Genomic DNA, 24,882 nt, shown 5'->3' with positions numbered 1-24,882 from the left:
GAATTATGTGCCATATTTTTGATGATATTTGATCAATTTTTGCACATTTTCAAAGCTATAAACTCAAATACAGTAACCCCAAGAGATCTGAAATTTGGCCAGGATGTACAGCTGGCACAGGTAATCAAAAGTTATCAAAATGCTCCACAAAAGTCTGAGGGCGTGGAAATGGCGGCCCCTGGAATTTTAACAATTTGCCATGAATTTGCCATAAAACAGGAAATGCTGCGTAACTACCCTGTACATGCTCCAATCTGCCTTAAACTTTCCACGTACGATCAGAGTCTATCCATCCATCCATCCATCCATCCATCCATCCATCCATCCATCCATCCATCCATTCTCTATACACCGCTTTATCCTCACTAGGGGTCGCGGGGGGTGCTGGAGCCTATTCCAGATGACTCGGGCAAAGGTAGGGGACACCCTGGACAGGTCGCCAGTCTGTTGCAGTGATCAGAGTCTAGCCCTAATGAATTCCATAGGCCGATATATGTCACAGTGATTGTGACACCTGGTGGATGGACAGGAAATGATGCATATCTATCCTGTATATGCTCCAATCTGCCTCAAACTTTACATGTGTGATGAGAGTCTGGCCCTTATCACATCCGTATGCCGAAATACACTCTGTCTCAGCGTCACCTGGTGGACATGCGTAGATTTACTGACCAGCAAGGATGCAAGAACCCCGTTCAACATTGCTTGCAGCTTTAATTCAGATTGATGTCATCTCACTCTTTTATAAATGCAGTCTCAGTGTTGTGGTGTAGTCAAAAACCAGACTGAAATTCATTAAGGAGATTGTTTTGAATCAAAAAGATGTGAATCTGTTGAAAAACAACTCTTTCAATGATCTTTTGTGAAAATGAAAGAAATGATATTCTTTTAATTGTGTTTTTTTTTCTCATAGGGAATTTGCAGAGGAAAGATGTAAGAAGTTCAAAATTGTTCAACAACAAACATGGTTATCTTGCTGAATTACTCATACAATGTTTGTCTCATAACTGCAACCTCAGTTTAAAAGCATCTACCAAAACTATAACATTCACTTTTGTGGGAAGAGAAATGAATTTTCCTTTTGCAGTTTCAATATTGAAAGAAAAAATATTGTGCCATTTCTTCTGATTGTTTGTCTTCAGATCATCACTGTGTTACAGTTGAGATGAAACTGTTAATCCCTTCTGGATTAAAGTAAGCAGGGCGGGTTAAATAATCCAACAGCCCTGCCCTGTCCATTGTCAGCATACAATTCAGTACAATTCCAGCACATACACTTAGACAGTCTAAATCTGTCATGTGCCTGTAGCATGCCCTTCACGAAGTAATTTGAGAATGTAAAAAAATTCGGAAAGGACAAAGAGGGAACCAAAGATAGTTGGTATATATGGAGTGAAACTGAATAAACTGAAATGTCTGATTGAACAAATCCAGTCTGTGTCTTTATTTTAATGGTATGTCTGTGGAAAACAGAGATTTTCTATTGAAGGGCTGTTGCTGTAAGACATCTAAGCTTGTCCTGAACTACACTACATATATGTTGGTCAACATTAAGTATTTCATCACTAGATAATTGCTGGCAGATTTCTTGTGTTTTCAAGATATAATGAAGGTTGAACAAATATGTTTAATTTGCTGTTCTAAGATTTTTATTCAGTATTCTCCCAATTTCCGTCTATTCTGTCAAAACTTTGATTAGTTTAAGGCCACTGTAGTTGGAGATTAAATGTGAAAATAGCTTAATTCAGCAGAGAAAAATATCAACAATACTTGTTTTCCTTGTGTTTTCCACTCATGCACCCAACAGTATTCTTCCATGATCTGCATATCACAAGGAATATATAACATGCAGTGATGTAGTCAACAACTCGACATTAAAAACAGCATGATACAAAACTACTGCCAAAAGCAAGCTGTCAAGCAAATGAATGTGGTAAACAACTGAACTCGAACCATCAGCTGCACAGTTTCAGTATTTTGTCTTTCATCACTATTAGAAATGTAGATGCAGATTTGAAAGCATCCCAGATGTCTGAATGATCAGATCATCAATGCGTGCAACCAGCTGACCAAACACACAGAATTAAACGGAATTGAGTTAAAAGTCATGTCACATTTACTACAACTCCCACAACATCCCAGCAGTGAAACCCGCACTCATCACTCATCCAGCCTTAGACTCATTTATTTCCATGTCAAGCACCTTTCAGTTTCTATCCATGGGTCATTTCATTTCCCTCAGCCAGTGTCACAGTCTTCAGTCTACAACAGAAGGTCTAGAGGTTGCAGGCCCAGTGGAGGCCAAGAAGTGAGGAAGTTCTAAGACTCCAATGTTCTGCCCTCATTCTGGCACCGGGTATGCCAGTTTCACTAATCTCAATACTCGCTTCAACAATTTCGACTCATCCTGGTACCGGGATGTCAGGTTCACTCATCTCTATCCTCCACTTTAATAATTTCAGCTGTCAATCTGGCACCATGATGCCAGTTTCACTAATGTCTCTCCTCCACTTCAACAATTCTTGTCAGCACCCCTCATCAGGTTCAAACATCTTCCATACCCACCATCACCTTTTCTGGACAAGTCATTCCCCTCTCATCAGCAGTTACCAACCTTGGTATGCGACTGGACCCTCATCTGACATTCAACAATCACATCAAACATCTGTGCAAATCGTCATTTTTCCACCTCAAAAATATCGCCAAACTCCATCCGACCCTCACCCTTTTTGATACAGAGAAACTCATCCAAGCCTTTGTCTCCTCCAGGCTGGACTATTGCAATGCACTCCTCATCGGGATCCCAAGCAAGAGCTTGCAAAAGCACCAGCATATTCAAGACCGCACTGCTAGAATCCTGTTGAGAGAGCAGAAGCAATACCATATCACACCCATCCTCCATTCACTCCACTGACTCCCATATCCTTCAGAATTCAGAAAAAAATTGCCCTCCTCACCCATCAGCGCATTCATGGCAATGCCCCGGAATACCTCAAAAAACTCCTATGCGGCCAATCATCCAAAAGAAACCTCTGCACTAATAATTGTCACCTCCTCTGCCTGCCCAGAACCAAACTCCGGACCCTGGGAGACAAAGCCTTCCACTCAGCCGCCTCTTACATCTGGAATTCCTGACTTCCTGAGAGCTCCACAGACAGTGATTTTTCTTTTTTAAAAAAGGCCTAAAGACCTTTCTTTTTAACAAAGCTTTTAATTAAACGTGCCCTGAAATTTCAATTTTTGAATGGCTATTTTATCTGATTGTTTTGTTTTTATTACATGATTGTTTGATTTTTATCCATTTTATATCTTTAGTGTAGCACTTTTAAATTTTGCCTAAATGAAAAATGCATTACAAATAAATTTAGTATTATTTAATTTTGTCTCTCATTCCGGCACCGGGATGCCAGTTTCACTCATCTCTATCCTCAACAAATTTGGCTCTCAGAGAATTGTCAATGGTAACTGCACACCGAGCTTGAAAATGTCTGTTAAAACTAAAACATTCATTTTTGTGGGAAGGCAAGGGAATTTTCCTTTTGCAGTTTCAAAATTGAAAGAAAAAAGTATTGTGCCATTTCTTCTGATTGCTTGTTTTCATCTCATCACCGTGTAGCAGGTGAGACGAAACTGTGTTGCAGATGGCAGGAAACAGTGTTGCAGGTGAGATGAAACTGTTGATCCCTTATGGATTGAAGTAAGCAGGGCGGGTTAAATAATCCAACAGCCCTGCCCTGTCCATTGTCAGTACACAGAACAATACCAGCACATACATTCTGACCATTTGCAAGGAGGACACAAAGGTCTGGATGGGTCTTCAGCTAAACAGATCCAAAACTGAAGCCATTCTTGTCAGCACCCCTCATCAGGTCCAATCATCCTCCATAACCACCATCACCTTTTCTGGACAGGTCATTCCCCTCTCATCAGCAGTTACCAACCTTGGTATGCGACTGGACCCTCATCTGACATTCAACAATCACGTCAAACATCTGTGCAGCCTTCAATTGAATGGCCTCTCACATCTGGAACTCCCTCCCTGACCACCTGAGAGCTCCACAGAGAGTGGATTTTTTTTTTGAAATGCCGAAATATCTTTCTTTTTAACAAAGCTTTTCATTAAATGACATTTTTATTTCTTCATTTTTGTTTCACCTGCTTGTTTTGTTTTTGTCCTTTTATATCTTTAATGTAGCACTTTGTGGTTTTGCTTAAATGAGAAGGGCATTACAAATAAAAGTCATTACTAGTAAAATTTATTACACACCAACACATCTAAATCTGGAATGCGCCTGCAGCATGCCCTTCAGGAAGTAATGTGAGAATGTTGAAGAATCTTGAAAGAACACAGAGGAAACCAATGATAGTCTGCATATATGTAGTGAAACTGATTCCTGAGGGCATCTGGATCCTAGTCTGTTCTCTGGCCATTTCTTCCATGCAAGGGTTTCCACACAACCAAATCAAAACCACGGGTGTAGTGTTGATACACTCAAGTGAAACTTGAGTGTATCAGTTTCAAATCCATGGCAACAGTCAAGACCTACGTTACGTCTTTTCCTCATTTTGTTCTTATGGGAGGCTTTTGTGGAGGTCCACTGGCCGGGAGATGCTGCTGATCTCTACACCACAGCAGCTCAGCTCAGTCACCACCAACATAACCCTCAACTGTTTTCAGTAAACAATCAAGCTTAAAATTGATTTGTGTGCTCCTACTTAGTGAATGTCTTCCTAATATTTTCTCTACACATAAACGTTCATGTTCAGGACAAAATATTAAGAAAACTGCACTGAAAGCCTGTTTACATTTTTGTGTTGCTCTGAGCTGCCTCATGCACTTGTTGTCTGTATGATTGTGTCTGAAAAACATTTTTGTCTGCATGTGTGGAAATTAAAAACGACCCGGGAGGTCCTAAAAGAATTTACATTTGTTTGATGATTCCAGGCCATGCAGTCAGCAGTAATAGTTTTGATTGAGGGATCTGATTAGAGTTTGTAGAACAATAATTTGCTAGTTTTGGATTTAAGGTCCAGTGAGCAAGATTTAGAGGGGATTTATTAGCCAAAAGAGAATATAATATTCAGAATTCTGTTTTCATTTGTGCCTTAGAATGAATAATTTGCATCGCAACAAGGAGTGGCTCCTATTGCAGGGAACCTGCTATGTTGCACCACCTTGTCTGTGCAAATCAAGTCTTAAATGAAATCAAACACCTGCTCAAGAGAAAACCTTGGGTTTTGGGAGGATACAATCCAACTGATTGTAATCTGGTGTCGCAGCTGTTCGATGTTTCCTGTTGATTTTTTGACAAAAGAAGTTCACTTCATATTTTTGTCAAAATATTGTAAAAGAAAAATATTTTTTGTGTCTAGGCAAGGATGAAAGTGACCCTGACATGGTATCCTCGGGTCATCTAGCAGGTTTTGTTATGTTTTTATCATGATACTGGACTGGACTTTTCAGGTGTGTCTTGAAGTAGCTTTTTTAGGAACTATCTCACCACCTTCTGATGCGAATGTGGAACATTTCCTAATAATTACCAGTTCTCAACAATATGCTAATGAGAGTACATCTGCTTCTGTAACTGTATAAAAGGAAAGCTCAACTTACCAACTTCACCAGTTTAGAGACGCTCTGCTCAAGTTGTGAAAACATGACAGTAACTCTAAAATTGTTTAATCAGGTTTATTTTTTCTGCATGATGTTGGTGGGATGGATGGATTTTGCTGATATTGGCAAGCATGCATATTTTTTTTGTTTAACAGGTGGGATCTCTGAATCCATGCTGAAGGGAGTATTTCTGCTCGTATGCCTCCTGAGCATCGCTCAGGCTCAACGTGTAGGCGCAATAGTGTCAAAGATCAGATCAGTGTTCTTGTATTAACCGAATGAACAAACAAACAGCACACTTACCTCTCTGGATATTTCTTCTTTTAGAGATCCACAAACCCTCTGGTCTCTCCAGAATCCAACGGGTGAGTACTTTGTTTGATTTGATTTGTCTAGACTTCAGCATTCAATGCACACAATTGCAAGAGAATCATTCATTGTACTGTGAAGTGATTATAAATGATGCTGTTTTTCTTACAGCTCTATCAGCATGCTTGTCAAAACCAATTCATTCCACCGCATGAGGATCTTTGTGCCATCCTCAAGCAAAAAATAGATTCTGGAGCCACTACAGCTGATGAATTCTCTGCACCTGTTGAATCCACTACAGATGATGAATTCCAACAAAACAACACAGCACACATCAGTCACTTCTGAGCATCAAATTCAAATTGTGTTTTAAGTACATTTTGAATCTCTAACAGCGTTTTACAACAAGTGTTGGAACAAAATACACTGAATATTGGACCAAGAAGCAACTAATGGCGTCTTTCTTTATGTAAAATATATAGTGTATTGTAATCTTGTCAGAAACATGCTGGACAAAAAAAAGACCTGTGTATGTGAATTGTGTCCAGTGAACAGTGATGAGTTTTCATTACTACATAACTGTTGTTCTCTTTAAGAACAACAAATATTTTTAAGTCATTTCAAGATTTTCATTCAGTATTCTCCATATTTCCATCCATTTTCATAAGACTTTGATCAGTTTAGGGTCACTGTGGTTGAAGTGTAAATGTGACAATAGTTGAATTCAACAGAAAAGAATATCAAAAAAATATTTATTTTGTGTGCTTATTTACTTATGTAGCCAACAGTATTCTTTCCAAGGTCTGTATCAGGAATTAACACTGCACCCAAAACAACACACAGCTGAATACCATAAGGAATACATAACATGCAGTGATGCTGTCAACACCTCTATAATAAAAACAGCATGATACAAAACTTCCGTAGGTTAAAAGATTAGAGAGCACACAAAAACAAGCTGTCGAACAAATGAATGTGGTAAACAACTAAAGTCGAACCATCATCAACTACACAGTTTTAGTAATTACAGTCTTTCATCAGTTTTAGAAATGTGGATGTCAGTAATGTGGCGATAGTTTGGACCATAAAGATATTTAATAATGAAGGAGGTCTGATGCTCTTAGATGTTTACTAGTTTGACTGAAGAGTTTAAAGAATTCAGGAAATGGGATCAGATTGTCTGGACAATCAGAGCCAAAATCCACACCCTACAGTGACAGAGATTGGAAGGTGTCCCAGATGTCCGGATGATTAGATCATCAATGGATGCAACCAGCTGAGTAAACACACACAATGTTTTTTAAATTCTTAAATGATGGTATGTGGGTTAGAAGGGACTGTTGGGACATTTGTTGTGCGTCTGGTTTGTGATGACATTTTTATGTTGCACAACATTTGAGGTGGCAGCTGAAACTGAATGAATGTAAAAGGCTGGCTGAACAAACTTTGTGCTTGTCTGCATTTTAATTGGATTAACTGAGCAGATTGTTATCCAGCTGAAAAGCAAATACAATGGCAGGATTGTATTTTTTTTAGGTCAATGCAAAACTTGTGAGAATACCTGAGAAACAATCCTGCATATCCTAAAACATGCTCGAGGTGGAGAGATATTCTGATTTCCTCTGTGTCAGACATCTTAAGATATCCTGAGCTTCACATGTATGATGTAGATATTGTACAATAATGTACAATATGCCAATAATATCACTTGGGGAGCTCATGTACTATGAAGAGGAAGCAAACTTCCACAGATTCCAATAGTTTGCAGTCTGGACTGAATTAGTGTTTTTGCACCAAGATAATCTGTTACATTTTAACTTCAATCAAACAGGAATTCTTGCCAGCCTTTGCCTCTGCTAGGTTAGCATTATTTCTGCTTAGCTCAGCCTGTCCTTGGTTTCAACTCACGAGTGGCTTCTGGGGGGTTGCAGTTTTCACAGGATTATTTAGTGTATGCATAAATTCAGTTGACACATTAGATTTTCCAGTCTTACCATTGTTTGTACTAAAATCTCATATAAATGTCCCATTCATTTAGTTGCAACATTTGTTCAATGTTAAAATGCCACAACGTTTTGTTTCTAGCAGCTATACTATCTTTTTGGGCTTCTGACATGCTGTGCTATGCTCATGACCATTGTCAGTTTCTCCACCGCTGCTGTTTGCTATTGTAACGCTGCCTTCTTCTAGCCTTAGCTTGATAAGCTGGAATACTCACGGGCGTGGGTCAAGGAAAGCATGGGCACAACCTTTCTCCGTTTCTCACTCTTTCTTTAATGTCCGCATAGTCAGGAGGACAACAACAACTTAGCGCTCAAAACATAGCAAGGTGATTGGTCACTTTACATCTTGTGATCTCAACCATCCTTGACCTTAAAGGGGAGGTGCATCAAATTATGTAGCACATACTCTTAACTTAACTTGAACTCTATGGTATATGAATTTACCTTTAATGAAATTAAATCATTTGTCTAAATAAATCATAGAATAAAATAAAGTCATTTATCAAATAAAATAAATCTTCACAAAAATAGATTTCATCTTACACTATAATGGATCGATTTGATTCATTCTCGGCTTCTTGGGCTTCTCAAGAATACTGAGAACACTGGAGAACCTGAATTGAATTAGCCTGATTGCTTACACTGGAATTGACCTTCATGGAACTGCTTTAGCTTTGACTGATTTGTTAGGTTAATTCAGGTGGCTATACTGTGTTTGATTCTGATGGTGTGTGAGCCAAGCTTTTCTGAGCTGATTTTAAAAGAGTTTCCAATTCAGAATTTAAAAAATCCACCTTTTGGTGTGATGAAACTGTGATGTCCATTTAGAATGAATGAAACAACACTACCAGTAAGCAGTTCTTTGTAATTATCCACTACTTCTGTAAAAACTTATGTGACTTATGTATACAAATATTTTTCAAACACGACAGTGCAGCTGTTTCTCTGTAAATGTCTCAAAATATTGATAATATATAAATGCCTCCATAAAAAATAAAAAAACGTTTAGGTCTTCTTGTTATCGTTTGACCGGATTAGGTTAATCTGAGTTTAATCTGCTCTTTTTACCATTTGTAGGAATAAAATTTTCATCACGTTCAATTCAGTGCATCCTCTCTTTGATGTTGCGCTGTTAAGCTTCATGGATTTCTTGTGACAACACACAGTCAAAACCAGCAGCAGGAGCAATTCCGCTGGAATAAATGGAAAATACCTGACTAACAGCACGAACAACCCTACTCAGGAGAACAGAAAAAGAGAACTTAATATACTAGAGGCAAGACATTACTGCTCATCGTTTGACCTTAAAATCTAAACACTAGCCAAAAGCAGCACCCTCTAATTTAGTGTGCTGTATGTTTGGAATCTGTTAATGCCAAGCTGTGTGACTCAGTGCAAGACTTGGCTGTGTGCCATCGTTGTAAAGAAAATAAAATACCTACTTTTATTATCACATGTCAGATTGTGTTACATTTGTTGCCTGTCAGGAAACCCCACACCATAAAACCTATTTTGTCAGTGGTGTGTTGATCAGGTTCCTTTAGGGTAAACTCTGTAATAAGATGCGCATTGTCTTCTGAAAATAGTGGAAAATTACATAACTAAAAAACACTCTTTTTTTTTTACACAGTTTCTTCTGCATGTGTCTTTTTTGCACTGTATTTTGTATATTCAACATCACATTTTCTGCCTTGGTATGTACACTACTGTTCAAAATTATGGAGTCAAACAGACAATTTCATGTTTTCCACGAAAACTCACACTTTCATTCATGTGCTAGCATAATTGCACAAGGGTTTTCTAATCATCATTTAGCCTTTCAACACCATTAGCTAACACAATGTAGCATTAGAACACAGGAGTGATGGGTGCTGGAAATGTTCCTCTGTACCTCTATGTAGGTATTCATTAAAAAATTTCCATCTAGAATAGTTATTTACCTGTTAATCAAGGTGGCAGGTAGAGACACAGAGTAAGAATTTCATTGCAGTAATAACTTGTATTGCTGCAAATGACCATAAAGCCTCTAAATCCTTATTTTTTCTGGTTTGGATCCTGAACTAGCGTACTGTGAAACATGAAGTCTTACATCCTAACAGCTATTTGAATGATATTAAGCCGTAAAAAAATCACCAATTCTCCAACTTCAAGCGTCACTCCTTTACTTTTATACTTTAATACCAGCATTATTCAGCTTTCACATCATTCTGAGGTCAAATTTCTACAAGACACTTGCAACAGAGTGTAAACTTTAATGCCTCCAACAGAGGGAATAAAACAGATCCACCATACGTAAACAAGATAATTACAGCATTTGGAAGGGATTGAGCAAGTATTGCTTCGCAGGTAGAAATACGGCTTTAGGCAACACATATCACTGTTTCGTAAGCTCTTCAACCACATATTTATCTTCCCTGACAGCAAACATTTAAAATTCTCCTCTAAGCACAACTCTAGTGTGTTATATTAGTTCTGCTTTGCAATCAGAATACATTTACGTCCAAATACTGGAATCTTTCAACAGAACCAGCAGCATTTGTAGCTGTATTTGGGTGTAATCAGCTCTACAAATTGGGTGGTGAGAAAACGCAAATAGGATTACAAACAGGACGTGGGACGTTAATGTTACAAAAAACACAGTCTGGTCTGGTAAAGAAACCGCGTTCACGCCTGTTTTGGTTTCGTCTGCCATGCAATCGACCACATCTGAGATGAAGTAACACCTTTGAAGTGTAAGAGCAATGTGGGCACACAGAGGGTATTTAAAAGCTAATGGAGTTTCCAAAGGGGATCATCCTGAAGTTGGAGAACACACGCGTGATGTTTCGTTCATTGGTAAGCTGTTTACACTCATAGTCTCCTGTGGCACGAAGGCAGCTCGAACTGCAAAGGGATTTCAATTGCAATATGAAGTGCAAGATGAAGTTTTTTCTGCTGATGATTTTCTGCTTGATCAGTTCCCCAGTAGCTGTAAGTACAGAGATATGAGTGCAGTCTTGTTTTTATGAAATCTTCATGGCATTCCAGCAATTCATTTATTAATGTCTTTTGCAGAAGTGTAATCGTTTTGTTAGATCTGACAGCGATGAGGCGGGAAGTAACTGTCACTCCAGCAGTGGGTCTGACAGCGATGAGGTAAGAGTGGAACCGCAGCCAGAGTACTGCAATAAATATGTTTATTTTTAAAAGATTGCTCAAGTTTTTTGTGTTTTTTTTTGCTGCAGAGCCAGTGCAGCCAACCACAACCTGATGTGAACTCATTGCTTCTTCAGCTTCTGCTTAATCTGTTGCGAACGACAGCTGCTCCAACAACAACCACAACCACAACAGCGGCCACGACCACAGGCCCAAACACGCAGCCCCCCGAGACCACCGAGGCCAGAGGAGACAACGGGTGATCTGCATCGATCCGAGAGCAAGAGCAGCAGCTTGGATTACTTTGATTTCATTGTTCTAGAACATAATGAGAACTTCATGAAAAAGAAATTCAAGCTGTGTGTGTGTGTGTTGCATTTTTATACAGTGGATTCATAGTATTTTGTTAGAGCCATGGATGAACCAGATTTAGTGGCTTATTGCTAAAATATAAATGGATTACTTTGCCTATTTTCACACGTCAGTATTGGTTTAGCAGCTGATCCAAATTTTGATGTATGTTTTGTTGACTTTCTGATTAGCATTGTGTTTTGTTTAACTCTCTTTCATGTGAAATGAAGCCAGAGTTAATATAAAACTTGAGAAAATGCTGCGATGTCTTTGATTCGGCACACTGAGACGGGCACTTAGTCGGGCTGTAATCATGAGTTTTGCTGGAGGTGGGTCTTGCAGACTCCGATGGGAGGGTGCTGACGACTCGCCGGTGTAATATCCACTCACCATGACTGGATCAGCACGGCTTAAGAAAGGGATGAACTCTGAGCCAATAATAGCTGACTCTGCTCCATCAGTGAAGCCTGTTGTGCTGCATTTTGTGAAAAATCTTGACTCACCCTCTCATTCACTGCACTGTGCTGTAGACTCTTCTGACTTGGACAAAAATACATGAACGTCCTCTTAAATTTAAACCTTTTTCTTAATGTGCATGTTAATCACTCACTGTCTCTCTGATGTGACTTATCTGTGCCTTTTTCACAGGCACTTATTATGAATGTATTGTTATTTTGATTCAAGGATGTCTTTTGGAAACTTTGCTAATAAAAAAACAGCCAAATAGGTGGAGATTGGTGTGGAAAGATACTTTGAATGTGAACTGAATGAGATCTTTTTGCATGCTTACTAATACGAATTTGATGGGTTTGGGAGGGTGGTTTTGAAAAATAAAACTGAAAAAAGATCCTTGTGCAGCTCCAAACATTTGTTTTCCATTCTGAGACGCCTCAGTTGAGAAATAGATGAGGAAAATGTCAAACATAGTAACAGTGCGGCATCTAACACAGAGCTGCTTTTCATTTGGTTACACAGAATAAATTTGATAACTGGTGATAATTAGTTCATTCTGATCAACTTACTGGTTCGTTCATGTAAGACAATTTGCTTTTGATTTTGTGCCATTTCAAAGATTTGGCCCATCCAACAATCCAACAGTGATATCAAGACTTTTTTTTTAAAATATCAAATATGAAAGAAATATTATTAAATCACCTTTTTCCCTGTGTAAATACTGTAGAAGACTGATTACATTTTCAAACACTGGAGCTCATCCCAGAATGCATTTAAAATGCAATTTTTACTCATCACTAATTTCATGTTTTGCTATGAGTATAATAATAATGAACAAAGCTGTCACCGGAGATGTGGATACTTTAAAGTTTGCTTTGCATTGATGCAGCAGCATTCACCAAAAATTAGCATCATCTGAATTAATACATTTCATGCAAATAGTATGAGTTATTTATTTGAATTTACCTCCAGCTTCAGTCTGCCCTCTAGTGCACTTGTACCTACATGCAATCGCTGACTGTGTCCAGCTGAGTCGACGTGTTGCAGCTGCACAGCTCTGCAGAAAATGAGAAAAGTCTTTGATGATGACATCCTGAAATGTTCGAATGCACCTAAGATGTGTTGCACTGCTGCTTTGCATCAATCTAACTGAGGTTTACATGTCTGCAGCAGCTTAAGGGAAAGTATATCCCTATTTTTCGATAATTTTTGCCCATTACACATATTTGATTTGACCATAATTACAAGAGTGAGACGTTGACACATCAGCCGCACCCACAGGCGCTCCGACTACAGGAAAACCACACACCCTGGCCTCCTATGTGTTGTTTATTCATTTCTATAGACATGACAGCATGATAATTGGAGGAAAACATGCAGTTTAAGGTCTTCAGTAGACTTCCTTTGGTTCACACCTCTGCTTCATTCACAGCAGATGATTAGGTTGAATTTGTCTGGTTCTTCCTGCGATGTGATTGGTTGTTTCACCCTGTGAGCAATGCATAAGTCAACGCTCGCTTCCATGCAGTTTCAATGAATTTACTCCGTGTGCTCTGCGGGGACATTGCTTGAGCGCTTTCATTGATCCCGTGGGATACTATTTTTAAACAATTTTATCAATTTTGATTTTGGAAATGATGATCACAGTCATACTGTCATGTTTCACCGTAATGCTGTCTGCGGTACCAGTAAGTAGACTCATATTGATTATATGTTTGGAACAGTATTTGAAATTAATCTATTGTTTTCTGCGTTTGTTAGTTGAACAGCTATTTATCTGTTTAAGCAAACATGTGACAGAAGTTCTGTGAAGTCTGATCACCTCAGGAATTTTCCTTGTCTTTTTCAGGTCACTTCTAATGTCCTTCCTCACCTGCAGACACAAGGAGCAGCCACTCAGACTCAAGGAGTTCAACCTGTTGAGGTCACAAACCAGCAGTCTGAAGCTCAGAGACCAGCCGTGCTTCCTCCCAGCGTGAATCAACCACACTCTGGAGTCACCCAGCAGCCAAATCCACAGATCGGCCCTCAGCTCACTCCTTCACTGCAGCAGTACATGTGGCCTCCACAAGGGGGCAGCCCACTACTCATCCCCATGCAGCCCAGCATCCAGGGATCTCAGTTTGCTAATCAGCTGACTCTGCCGCAGCAGCCTGTGGTAGGAAAATGAAGAGAAAGAGAAAGATTTTACGCTTTTTTCCCCATGAATCTTAAAATATAAATACAAGAATTCCAAAGATATTTTTCAGTGAACCACAGTACAGCTCATTTTAGGTGTGTTTTGTTACTGTTCTCAGATTCTTCCACCCTATGGATACATCCCTCTGTTTGCACCTCCCTATAGGAATCAGCTGGTAAGATATTATTAGGAAACTCACTCCTTATGTGCCTGGAGACATAACACACACACACACACACACTGCAAAGCATTCCGTCCACCGCCGTACATTATACAACAGCCTATAGATAAAAAATGTTTTCCAACTACCACCCAAATCTGCATGAATGATTATACCTTGGGGGACTTCTCCAGTGCTAATGCAGGCATTTTTTCTTCTTCTTACATGTGCTGTCAACATGCACTTCATAGGAAAGGAGAAACAGCCTGAAACTATTTCATAAGAGACGCTGTTGTGGAAATAAAGATGTCTGTATTTTTGCCTTAACTGATTTATGACCCTGACATGGAAACCAAACTGCTGTCTTTCAATGCACTTGACTTTATGCCAAAAGCGCTTTTGCAATTTTATTACTTAACATCCAGCTCTCTAAAATTTGGGGGGAGCTGGTTGGACTTGTTCATCTTGCATCAGAGCAGATATTTTTGAGAAAAATCAAAAATGAAATGTGATTTTTTTTTCTACAAGATGTCCCCATATGGATACCCGATGGTTCTTGAGGCACCTCTTCCACAGAGTCCAGCCTATCAGCAGCTCCCAAACAGTCCAGTGTTACCTGCTGAAAATGCTGTAGGACCAGCAGCTCCTATTGGAAATGCACCTCAGCCAGTACAGCAGCAGCAACAACAACAACAGGTGTCCTTCCTTTTTATAGATACTACTGTTTAAACATTTGGGGTCAACTTGAAATGTCCGTATTTTTGAAAGAAAGGCATTTTTTATCATTGAAGATAACATTAAGTTAATCAGAAATGCAGTGTAGACATTGTTAATGTGGTAAATGACTATTCTAGCTGGAAACGGCTGATTTTTAACGAATATCTCCATAGGGGTACAGAGGAACATTTCCAGCAACCATCACTCCTGTGTTCTAATGCTACATTGTGTTAGCTAATGGTGTTGAAAGGCTCATTGATGATTAGAAAACCCTTGTGCAATTATGTTGGCACATGAATTAAAGGGTGAATTTTCATGGAAAATATGAAATTGCCTGTTGACCCCAAACTTTTGAACAGTAGTGTATATATATAAAATGATTATATTTTCCTTCAGAATGTGGTAAAAAATCAGTTTCATAATCAGATTATTCTCATCCACAGACTCCCCAGATTGTATACATGATCCAGCAGCCTATGGTGAATAAACTATAATCTTTGTAAACTTGCATATAAACCAAATTTATGATCATTGTACTTTCACAGTTTTCTCTCTGAGAACGTTTCATCTGACATGTGCTATCGTTTTTTTACCAGAGCTCTCAACTCGCTCTTGGAGGTCTTAGCTCGGAGGAACTTGAGGTAACACTGCCAAGATTTTTATCTGTCTCACAGCTTGTTCAAACAATCTGCTCAGTGAACTCAGTGATCCTACTGTCGATCCAATTGTTCCCCCTTCCTGGCCTCTTCCATTAGCTCTCCTGTCTTCTCTGTTTCAGATGGCAGCTAAGATGAGCCAGTTGGGTGTATATATGCCTACCGTCCTCACAAACCAGCCGCCAGGAGCTGTTCAGCCTGAGATGCAGGCCGCTGCTGGACTTACGAACCCAGAGCAGCAAGGCATCGCACCAACCGTAGGGATCTCAGCAGCTGGAGTCCAGCAAGGGCGGGCCTGCTCAGGATCACAGCCGAACGCTAACAATGTCCCTGCAGGTTTGGAAGGAGCAGCGCAGGAGGCGGCCACCGTCCAAACACCTGTACAAGTCAAACTGGAGCCAACGCAGGGAAACCTCGTCTGAAACTAATACTTCACTGATAGAAATCTAGACACGTTACTAATGGAAAAGGTAGACTACTAGTTTATTAGTGGAGCTTCTTAAATATATTACTAACCATTAATATTTTGTCTTTTATTGTTTCTTTTCTTACTATTTAACAATATCCAATAAAAATAAAACCAAGACAGACTGAGCCTGAAGTGTGTCATTTGTTCTAATTTCTTTGATTAGTTTAAATGCATCCTTATCTTAAATCTGCATCATAATGCCTCTGATCACTTGAAAGCACTGCAACCAAGCTGTGAACACAACATTGACATATCGGCACCTTTCAAAGTTGATAAAAAGTCCCAATCTACACCCAGTAAACATCCATCCATTCATTATCTATATACTGCTTAATCCTCATTAGGGTTGCTGGGGGGCTGGAGTCTATCCCAGCTGATTTAGAGTGAAGGCAGGGCTACATATAGAGACAAACAGTCACACTTGCATTCACACCTACGGACAATTTAGAATCACCTGTTAACAATTTGCTTTTGGACTGTCGGAGGAAGCCAGAGAACCTGGAGAAAGCCCACACATGGAGAACATGTAAACTCCATGCAGAAAGATCCGAGAAAGGCCAGGATGTGAACCGGAGATCTAGCTGCAAAGTGAAAGTGCTAAGCAATGTAAACTTTCATTCAGAGCTACGTTTAAGTCATTCATTTAGCTCTGCTTTAAATCTAGGGAAAAATCTGTTTCTTTACCTGCTAAGTGCTGCTGCAGATGTGGTCTCTGTGTCATCGGGTGCTGGGTATTTAGCCTACAGTAGGTTGGTGTTGAGGAAAATTGCAGCCTCAGAGTGGTGAGAGTGAAGGTTGCAGGTTGTTTTACCACAAACAGTGAGGTGAAAGTTGCCACCACAGAGTGAGGGGATGATTATCTGTTCAGCTGTCATTATGAGAAATCTCTTTCAGATTATTCACAGCCATTTCATCCATTGTTCTTAGGATGCATTGCAGCTGTAAAAACATTCCGTTTTGCAAATGTACCATTCAATTTCCACTTTCTCTGGAGCAACAGCATCTGTTCTGAGACAGTAAAAGCTCTCTGAAGAAACACTTTGTGCAAGCACAGGCTATAAATTACACTGTATGCACGTTGCTCACAGGTCTTTAAATTCAAATTGTGCGTCTCGAATTTGGAACAGCTCTCACTGTGAACCCGAAGTAACATCTCCTGTGTGAGAATTACAGTTTAACTCAACTCAAATGGTGTGAATGTTACTTATGTAGTATTTTTCTGCCCACTTGCGCCATAATGTAAGAGGAGTTTACATGGTGGTTTTTCTAATCATCACGCTGAGACAATTTCTTTCCAGTTGCTGGATTTTGACCCAAGTGTGGCTCTCGAGTCTTCCCACAGTGTCAGACAGGATGTAAAGTGAACCTTTGAGCACAGTATTTTTCATCTGCAACCACTTTACAGCTCCACCAAAGACATTAAATCAGTCTATATTTACGCGCCTGACTCTGCACAAAAATGAGAAGACCCCAACAACCCTCAATACGCTGACGTCGGTACAGTTTTAATGTAATCATTACAGCATGTGTCATTTAATCATAATCAGCTGTAACTCTGTGGAATACGTAATGAAACAATTACACAGGAGGTCTGTGATGTGATGTGATATTGTAGAATGCAAAGTGAAAAGATCCCCTTCCTCTAGATAAACATTCACAAACAAACCCGGTGCCCTTTTAGACTGTAAAAGATGTTGCAAGGACGAACCTGAAAAAACACATCGCCGAGGGATCAGATGTGATTAATGTGCATTTGCAGCCAGAAGTGTTTTAGGAGATTTCTCTCAGACGCATAGCTGCCAATTTCATAATCATAAAAATGAAAACCTTGGCTTTTCACCAATATCTGTCATAAAGTTTGCTCTGCCTTTGTTCTGTCTGTGAATAAATAGGAGCGGATCTCTCTCCACACATCACACCCCTCCTCAGGAGTCTTTCAGTCCTCACGTGCTGCCAGAAAGGAGAGGTAATGTAGATTATTAATATCGGATTAAATTCTAAAGGAAAATTACAATTACATCATATGTCTGTGCTTTTACAAGGCCATACTTGAGAATGTAATAACTCTTTAAATCCTATTTTTGTCAGCTTATTTCAAGATGAAATTCGTCCTGCTTTTCGTCTGCATCCTTGGGATGGCCATCTGCGCCCCTGTAAGCAAAATCCTCTATTTCTAAGACAATTCTCTTACTTCTGCCTCTTTTTCTCTCACATGCATTCTGTTACAGTTAATCCTTCCTTAATATTTAGTACTGTAAATAACGGACTAAACTGTGAAGCTTCTGATTATTATTGGGGGTTTTTTACCAGCAGGTAATTGTGGTTTCTTTTCTCTTTTTGGGGGGAGAATTGTCAGGATTTCCTTTGCAATACAAGTATTTCTGAAAAAAAGCAATTTTACACTGACCTGAACTCCACTGAATCTGCGTTGTTTTCTTCTTCTTCACAGCCGCAGAAATACATGGAGTTTGACATCCATTACGCTCCAGCTCAGGTAGCAAAGAAACAGCTCAGATCAGATACTGAATGTCACTGCATGCACACAAAAGCCTCAATAAAACACACATTTTCGTGGATCACCAAATAAGCTCAGCACACAGGTCTACTATTATCTGTTCACCACTGATGGTCATGTCTTTATAGCTGAGCTGCTTGGAGGTTCTTTTACTCTGTTAGTTTGCAGACTGTTTTTATTTAATTCCCAGTCCTGATCTGAAGCTGAATATCGTAAACATTGTCTCTGCAGGCAGCCCAGGCTATCCCTGCTGGAGCCCCACTTGGAAGTCTGGATGTTGTAAGAGCTAAATGCTATGCTTATTTATTTATTTACATATTTGAAAGCACATTTATATCCATTAATCACTCTTTTGTTTATATTTTCCAGCTGCTCCCTGTTGATGCCCACAGACAGCCTGTTGCAGGAGTCGTGAGTGTCACACTGCAGCTTGATATTGATTGTGAAATATTAATTTACATACACTGTATATATAATGTATATATATTACTGTTCAAAAGTTTAGGGTCACTTAGAAATGTCCTTATGTTTGAAAGAAAAGCAGTTTTTTTGACTGACGATAATGTTAAATTAATCAGAAATACAATCTCGACATTGTTAATGTGGTAAATGACTATTCTAGCTGGAAATGGCTGAATTTTAATGGAATATCTACATGGGGTACAGAGGAACATTTCCAGCAACCATCACTCCTGTGTTCTAATACTACATTGTGTTAGCTAATGGTGTTGAAAGGCTAACTGATGATTAGAAAATCCTTGCATAATTATGTTAGCACATGAATAAAAGTGAGAGTTTTCATGGAAAACTTGAAATTGTCTGGGTGACCCCAAACTTTTGGACAGTAGTGTATATTCGAGAGAGAGAGACAGAGAGATTTAAGAGCATATATGACCGCCTAATTGTACTTTCTTTGAAAGGCCCGTGGTTTCATCAAGCAGGAGATCCTCGAGCCAAATGGCAGAGACACCAAAGACGTGGTGGGTTCCGGCAGATAATCTCTCTTTTAGAGAGATTGTTGTGAGCTTTTATTGAACTAATGATCTCCTTTTTATCTGTTCCAGTACTACCCATTCGGTTTTGAAGTCCCAGCTGATGTCCCCGTTGTCCCTGTTGCCCCTGCTGCTCCCGTTGTCCCTGTTGCCCCTGCTGCTCCCGCTGCACCCGCTGCACCTGCTGCAGCTGTCGTTGTTGTTGCTGCCCCCGTAAGAATAACTGCTGATGTTGATTGTGGATCTCTTTAATTTCTTATACAAACAGTAAGACTTGGTCACTGCCAGAAGCTAATCACATGTAAAAATAAATCACATGACTGTAGGAGGTAGTAATCTAAAGACAAAATGAATTTTCAGTGGTGATGAGTGCAACAGGTTCATTCCAATAAGTGAGTGTTGCATCAGAGAAAAGAGTCTTCCAGCTATTTCTGCTGAGGTGTTGAGAAACACCAGCAGACATGAGGGAGTCTGTCCTCCCTCCTGATTGGCTCATCGGAAACCTCTGTCATTTCAGGCTGCCAAACCCACGGGTGATGAGGACGATGAGGAGGATGACTAAAAACATCACAGTCAGCAGGATCTGCACACAAAGGTGCAAGCAAACACACCACACACCACACACACACACACACACATACACACACACAAAACAAATTCACATATTCCCAGCACACTTATTTTGTACCACAATACCATATTTCAGAGCTGTTTGTGGTCTGAGCTAAATATTTGATGAAAACATGTGAAGATTGAATATTGTTTTAATGTTTGCTTCTGTTCTCTTTGAGGTGACCACAGGTGTGAGACCAGCAGCCAACCCTCGTGAACAATGACCAGCTAGCAATGCTATTTTCTACATAATGAAAAACTTGGTGCTATGCGTCTTAGGAGAAAATAGTGCTCTGCAGGTGGTGCTGTATTTTCTTTTTCATGTAGAGAAAGTGGAAACAAAGCTAATTGTCTCATGATTAAACATAGTGCTATGCAGTGAAATATGATTGTATTCGCCTACATGCAATAACATGTTTCCTCTGTCAAAGTAACTATTTCTGTGCTTCAAGACAAATAAAAAGAATTACTCATTGAATCATTCTGTTCTGGTTCTTTGCTTCAAACAACGTTATCTAAAGTATATTTGATGGCCAATCCATGAATCACATGCGGCATTTTGCAGTTTATTCCACATTTTTTGTGACGTATTTCTTTGGAAACATTTTTTTCTGTTGTTGTTTGTTTTCTGCCAATTTCTTTACAAGCAGCTGTAGCTAAACTAAAAACTGAAGACATAAAGCAGCCAGATGATGCAAGTTTGAGTTTCCTAAGTCTGCAGTTTATTTTAATAAAGCCTTTGAGCCCTCTAATTCTTTTGTGTGCATTTTCAGAACAGTTGTATCATCGTGTATTTGCATCTACTTTTCTTTGAATGTTATTATTGAATATGTTGAAGTAGAAGCTAAACAATATAATTTCAGCTCTTAAATTTATTGATTAAAATACATCTTTACCTATAACTGAAGGGGACTGAGAAGACAAAGGACATTCATGTCAGCAAACGTGTTGTAGATTTGCCGTAGCACCTGGTTGCACCACCAGGTGGAGCCCTTTTTTGATAAATGTGGAGTCACAGGTGTGCAGGTGTGTCTGGCAGCCGTCCAGTTTAGCTAGCAACCTCTTTGTGCATGCTAATGCTGAGCTAGGACTTTCAAATGCTAACAGCTGTCAGCAGAGAGCAGCAGGACTCTGATTTCTAATTACATGCTTTCAGCAACATTAAAACTAAGCAATGAAGTGTATCAGCAACCTTCTGCTCAGGATGTAAACACATTTAGATGTGATAATAAATACTGACAAATTTCTTTTGCTGATATATTTTCTGTATCAGTATCAGTGGACATCTGCTCCAGGTGAGCAGCTGGAGTTCCATTAACTACAGTGAACATCCGTCCATCATGTACATCAGCTATGAGGACGATTTTGATATCAAAAATGTTGTGAAGAGAATAGAAAAGTTAAGACTGCAACACGTGCTATGTTAAATACTTCCAATCATAGGGTTGTTGTTATTTTATATGTTTAATGTACACACTATCGTTCAAAAGTTTGGAGTCACTAAGAAATGTCCTTTTTTTTAAAATAGTTTCTTTTTGTCTTTTATTGTGACAGTAGCAGGAAACAGGGAGAAGAGTAGGGGAGAAGACATGCAGCAAAAGGCCAGAGGCAGGAATTGAACCCCTGAGTGGGAGACCAGCCCCTGTACATGGGTTGCCCACGTAACCCGATGAGCTAAACGGCCGCCCCAGAAGTGTCCTTATTTTTGAAAGAAAAGCTTTTTTTTCAATGAAAATAATATTAAATGAATCAGAAATACAGTCTAGACATTGTTAATGTGATAAATGACTATTCTAGCTGGAAACAGCTGATTTTAATGGAATACCTACATAGGGGTACAGAGGAACATTTCCAGCAACCATCTAATGCTACATTGTGTTAGCTAACGGTGTTGAAAGGCTCATTGATGATTAAACTCTTGTGCAGTTATGTTAGCACATGAATAAAAGTCTGGGTGACCCTAAACTTTTGAACAGTAGTGTATCTGGTGTTTATATTTGATTTTTGTTTTTTTAAATTCTAATGTAACAATGGCAAACAGTAAATGTCAGTGGTTTAAAACAGTTTTCACGGCAAACAGGGAATGATTCATTCAACAGTTAATTCCTTATTGATTGTTGACTCTGCTGACTATCTTGTGGTAAAATTGGATTGAACTTCTGCCAGGTACAGGAGTCGTAAAGGGCCAATGAAGCTGTCATGAAGGCAGAACGTGGAGCAAACAGAGTGAATGTGTGCTCTGCTCTAGACAGTGTAATCAAACAGTCTGCTATTACTCAGAAAGTGGATTTGACCACTGGTCATTTAGTAAAGCTGAAGACTAGACACTAGCCTGTACCCACTCATTGGGTTACATCACTCCCATAGAGTGTGATTGGCTGTGTTGTGAGCGGGCATCGTATAAAAGTCACAATAACTCTGTGGAAGGCATCAGCTGCCATCATCGCCACCATCGCCATCATCAAATCTCCTTTTCCTGTGGTCTTTTTCTATTGCAGAGGGTGAGTTAAAGAACTGCAGGCTTTTCTAATAGGAAGCAACAAATCCAGTGTCTCTTTGATAGAACTTTTACAGTTTGTAACGATGAACCTTCTGTCTGTAGGTCCAAAATGAAACTGGCCATCCTGTGCCTCTGCTTGGTGAGCACAGCCTGTGCTGTACCAGTGAGTGTTAAATAATAATGTTACATCGAGAACCTTTGCTATCTAAGGTAGAGTTCTGTTTCATGGTATCTGAAAATGTCTGTTTATGCCCGTAGCTGCAGTACTTGCCTAAATTCACTAGTTCCAGACTGCCGGCACCATCCCCACAGGTAATAATGAATACACATGATGAAGAAACAGTGAAACATGACATAAATATTGCAGTGTGGTACTGACTCGCTGCTATTTTTCATTTGTTCAGATAAAAAATCCCTTTACAGCTGGTTTCCAACAGCCTGGAGTTCACGGTGCTTATAGTGTGGAAATAGTACGTCAGACTTTTTTTGTTGTCACTCCACATGCAGTTTTTGTCTCAGCATTTTCTGAAATGCCTCTCTCACCGTGGTTATCAGTTATGCTCACAGTACGCATGTCTGTTTTTTTCTCTAAGATTTATCCCCACACATTTGGTGCTGCGGGTGGTGCAAACCCTGCACAGGTAAACATGCGCACATTTCACAGAGGTGTCTTCACTTATAATAAAAAAAAAACATGATGAAAACACTACATAACTGCTTTTGCTACTGATTGATTTTTCTTACATCTGTTTTTCTGCAGCCCTTTCCCTCTTATGGCTTCATCAAGTACTCCATTCCTCAGCCCCCAGGCAGACAGAGTGTGGAAGTCGTAAGTGTTCTTTTGTTTTTCCCCCTTAGAAATGATTGCAGCTGCAGCGACTTCGTTTACAGCTCATAGGAGTGTGTTCGGTTTTTAAGAAATGACTCCTTGGAACAGGATTTATTGACATTTTCGTGGTCTTGTGTTCTCACATTTGCAGTTCTACCCCTATGACTTCACTCGGCAAATGGTAAACATTTCAAACTTTTTGATATTTTTCATGCATATTTGAAAATATGAAAATGAGCATGGCACAGAACTAAATATTTACTTTGTTTTCCAGATAGTGCCACAGATCCCTCCTATGACAAATGTCCCTCCAGTGCCAGATGTGAGACGCCATTTGTTTTCAATCTCCATTAAACATATCCGTTCATAAAAGCACGTTTTATTCACCACCCTGCTTTGTTTTTTGCAGGTTATGCCATTTGAATTTCCTCCTCAGAACATTCCCCAGCAGCCCATGAATGTGAGAAAAAGAAAACAGCGAAAGACGATATAATCTCATGAGATATTTATCGTGTTGATTCTGAGGGTTTTTCTTCTTGTTTTCTCATGAAGTTCTTCTGTTTCTTTTTCAGATTCCAACATTTGCCGCCAATGCTCTTCCCTCCCAGGATCCCCCTCAGCCGCTCCAGCAGGACCAGCCCACACAGACAAGCCAGGTAACCACCAGTCTATATGTTATCATTAAACATGAGAGTGCACTGCGAGTGTGACTCATATATATCCATACAAACAGTAATCAATCTGAACCATACCTGAATTTAACAACATTCCTTTTAAATCGCTCGTTTGTCTTTTCAGATGCCAGCGAAGGTGTAAAAGTGTGAACTCTTCACTCCTCCTGAACATTTAGACATCAGCAGCAGAAGAAATGATGTTCAATCACGAGTGATTCTGTTTCTTGAAGTGCTTATCTTAAAATAAAATGCAACAATTAGCATAGATTACCTTCTTTTTTTAGGTTAAGAGATAAAAATATTACTAAACTGTTGCATGACATCTGGTCATCTGCATAGAATGAAACATATTCCCGAACAACTGTATGTTTTCCTTTGTTTTTTTATAGATTAACAGCAACCTTTTGTAGAATTGCAGACTCGGTGTAAGGCGATGCCACACACCCGTCATGCTGCATTTTCACAGTATCTGCAGATCTTTAATAATGAAGTCTAACTTTTCCTAAAGTATCATTTTATTTAAAGAAATAAAGATTACATTTTGAAGCAAATATTGGTTTCTTTCTGTTTATTTAAGGAGTTTTAGCATTTGTTACTACCTATAGAAAGTGGCCTGTGATAAAAAACACACCTGCAGTCTTTCTATACTGCAAATCAAAGCCATCTTTGATGAGAATTTCCTTAATTATTACATTCAAACCACAGACCTAGCAACCC

General features: G+C 39.3%; 2 protein-coding genes and 2 long non-coding RNA genes across 5 annotated transcripts; all 4 read left to right on the top strand.

Annotated features, from left to right (window-relative positions):
• Positions 1-9,672: 9,672 nt before the first annotated feature.
• Positions 9,673-12,256, top strand: LOC127533235 (uncharacterized). The gene is made up of 3 exons (XR_007941020.1): positions 9,673-10,893; positions 10,978-11,058; positions 11,148-12,256. It is a non-coding gene; the product is annotated as an uncharacterized LOC127533235 (long non-coding RNA).
• Positions 12,257-14,116: 1,860 nt separating this feature from the next.
• LOC127533237 (uncharacterized) lies at positions 14,117-15,766 on the top strand. Its single transcript, XR_007941022.1, has 5 exons — positions 14,117-14,216; positions 14,730-14,897; positions 15,362-15,397; positions 15,515-15,559; positions 15,697-15,766. It is a non-coding gene; the product is annotated as an uncharacterized LOC127533237 (long non-coding RNA).
• A 2,143-nt stretch (positions 15,767-17,909) lies between these two features.
• On the top strand, positions 17,910-20,640 carry scpp7 (secretory calcium-binding phosphoprotein 7). 2 transcript variants are annotated; one of them, XM_022210202.2, is made up of 9 exons: positions 17,910-18,009; positions 18,132-18,196; positions 18,493-18,537; positions 18,790-18,837; positions 18,928-18,969; positions 19,479-19,538; positions 19,623-19,763; positions 20,068-20,145; positions 20,352-20,640. In XM_022210202.2, the coding sequence occupies exons 2-8, from the start codon at positions 18,143-18,145 to the stop codon at positions 20,110-20,112; spliced, it is 435 nt and encodes a 144-aa protein (XP_022065894.2). In that variant the 5' UTR covers positions 17,910-18,009; positions 18,132-18,142; the 3' UTR covers positions 20,113-20,145; positions 20,352-20,640. The 2 variants fall into 2 exon arrangements, with proteins under 2 accessions (XP_022065894.2, XP_022065896.2); XM_022210204.2 differs by having other exon boundaries at positions 20,342-20,640.
• Positions 20,641-22,745: 2,105 nt separating this feature from the next.
• Positions 22,746-24,307, top strand: scpp5 (secretory calcium-binding phosphoprotein 5). Its single transcript, XM_051945968.1, has 8 exons — positions 22,746-22,760; positions 23,100-23,132; positions 23,256-23,303; positions 23,423-23,491; positions 23,643-23,672; positions 23,865-23,951; positions 24,064-24,147; positions 24,290-24,307. Exons 1-8 carry the CDS (start codon positions 22,746-22,748, stop codon positions 24,305-24,307), a joined length of 384 nt encoding a protein of 127 aa, XP_051801928.1.
• Positions 24,308-24,882: the final 575 nt, after the last annotated feature.

Source organism: Acanthochromis polyacanthus, chromosome 3, assembly GCF_021347895.1.
Source record: "Acanthochromis polyacanthus isolate Apoly-LR-REF ecotype Palm Island chromosome 3, KAUST_Apoly_ChrSc, whole genome shotgun sequence".
Taxonomy (NCBI): Eukaryota; Metazoa; Chordata; class Actinopteri; family Pomacentridae; genus Acanthochromis; species Acanthochromis polyacanthus.
This window is presented reverse-complemented; position numbering and strand designations above follow the sequence as displayed.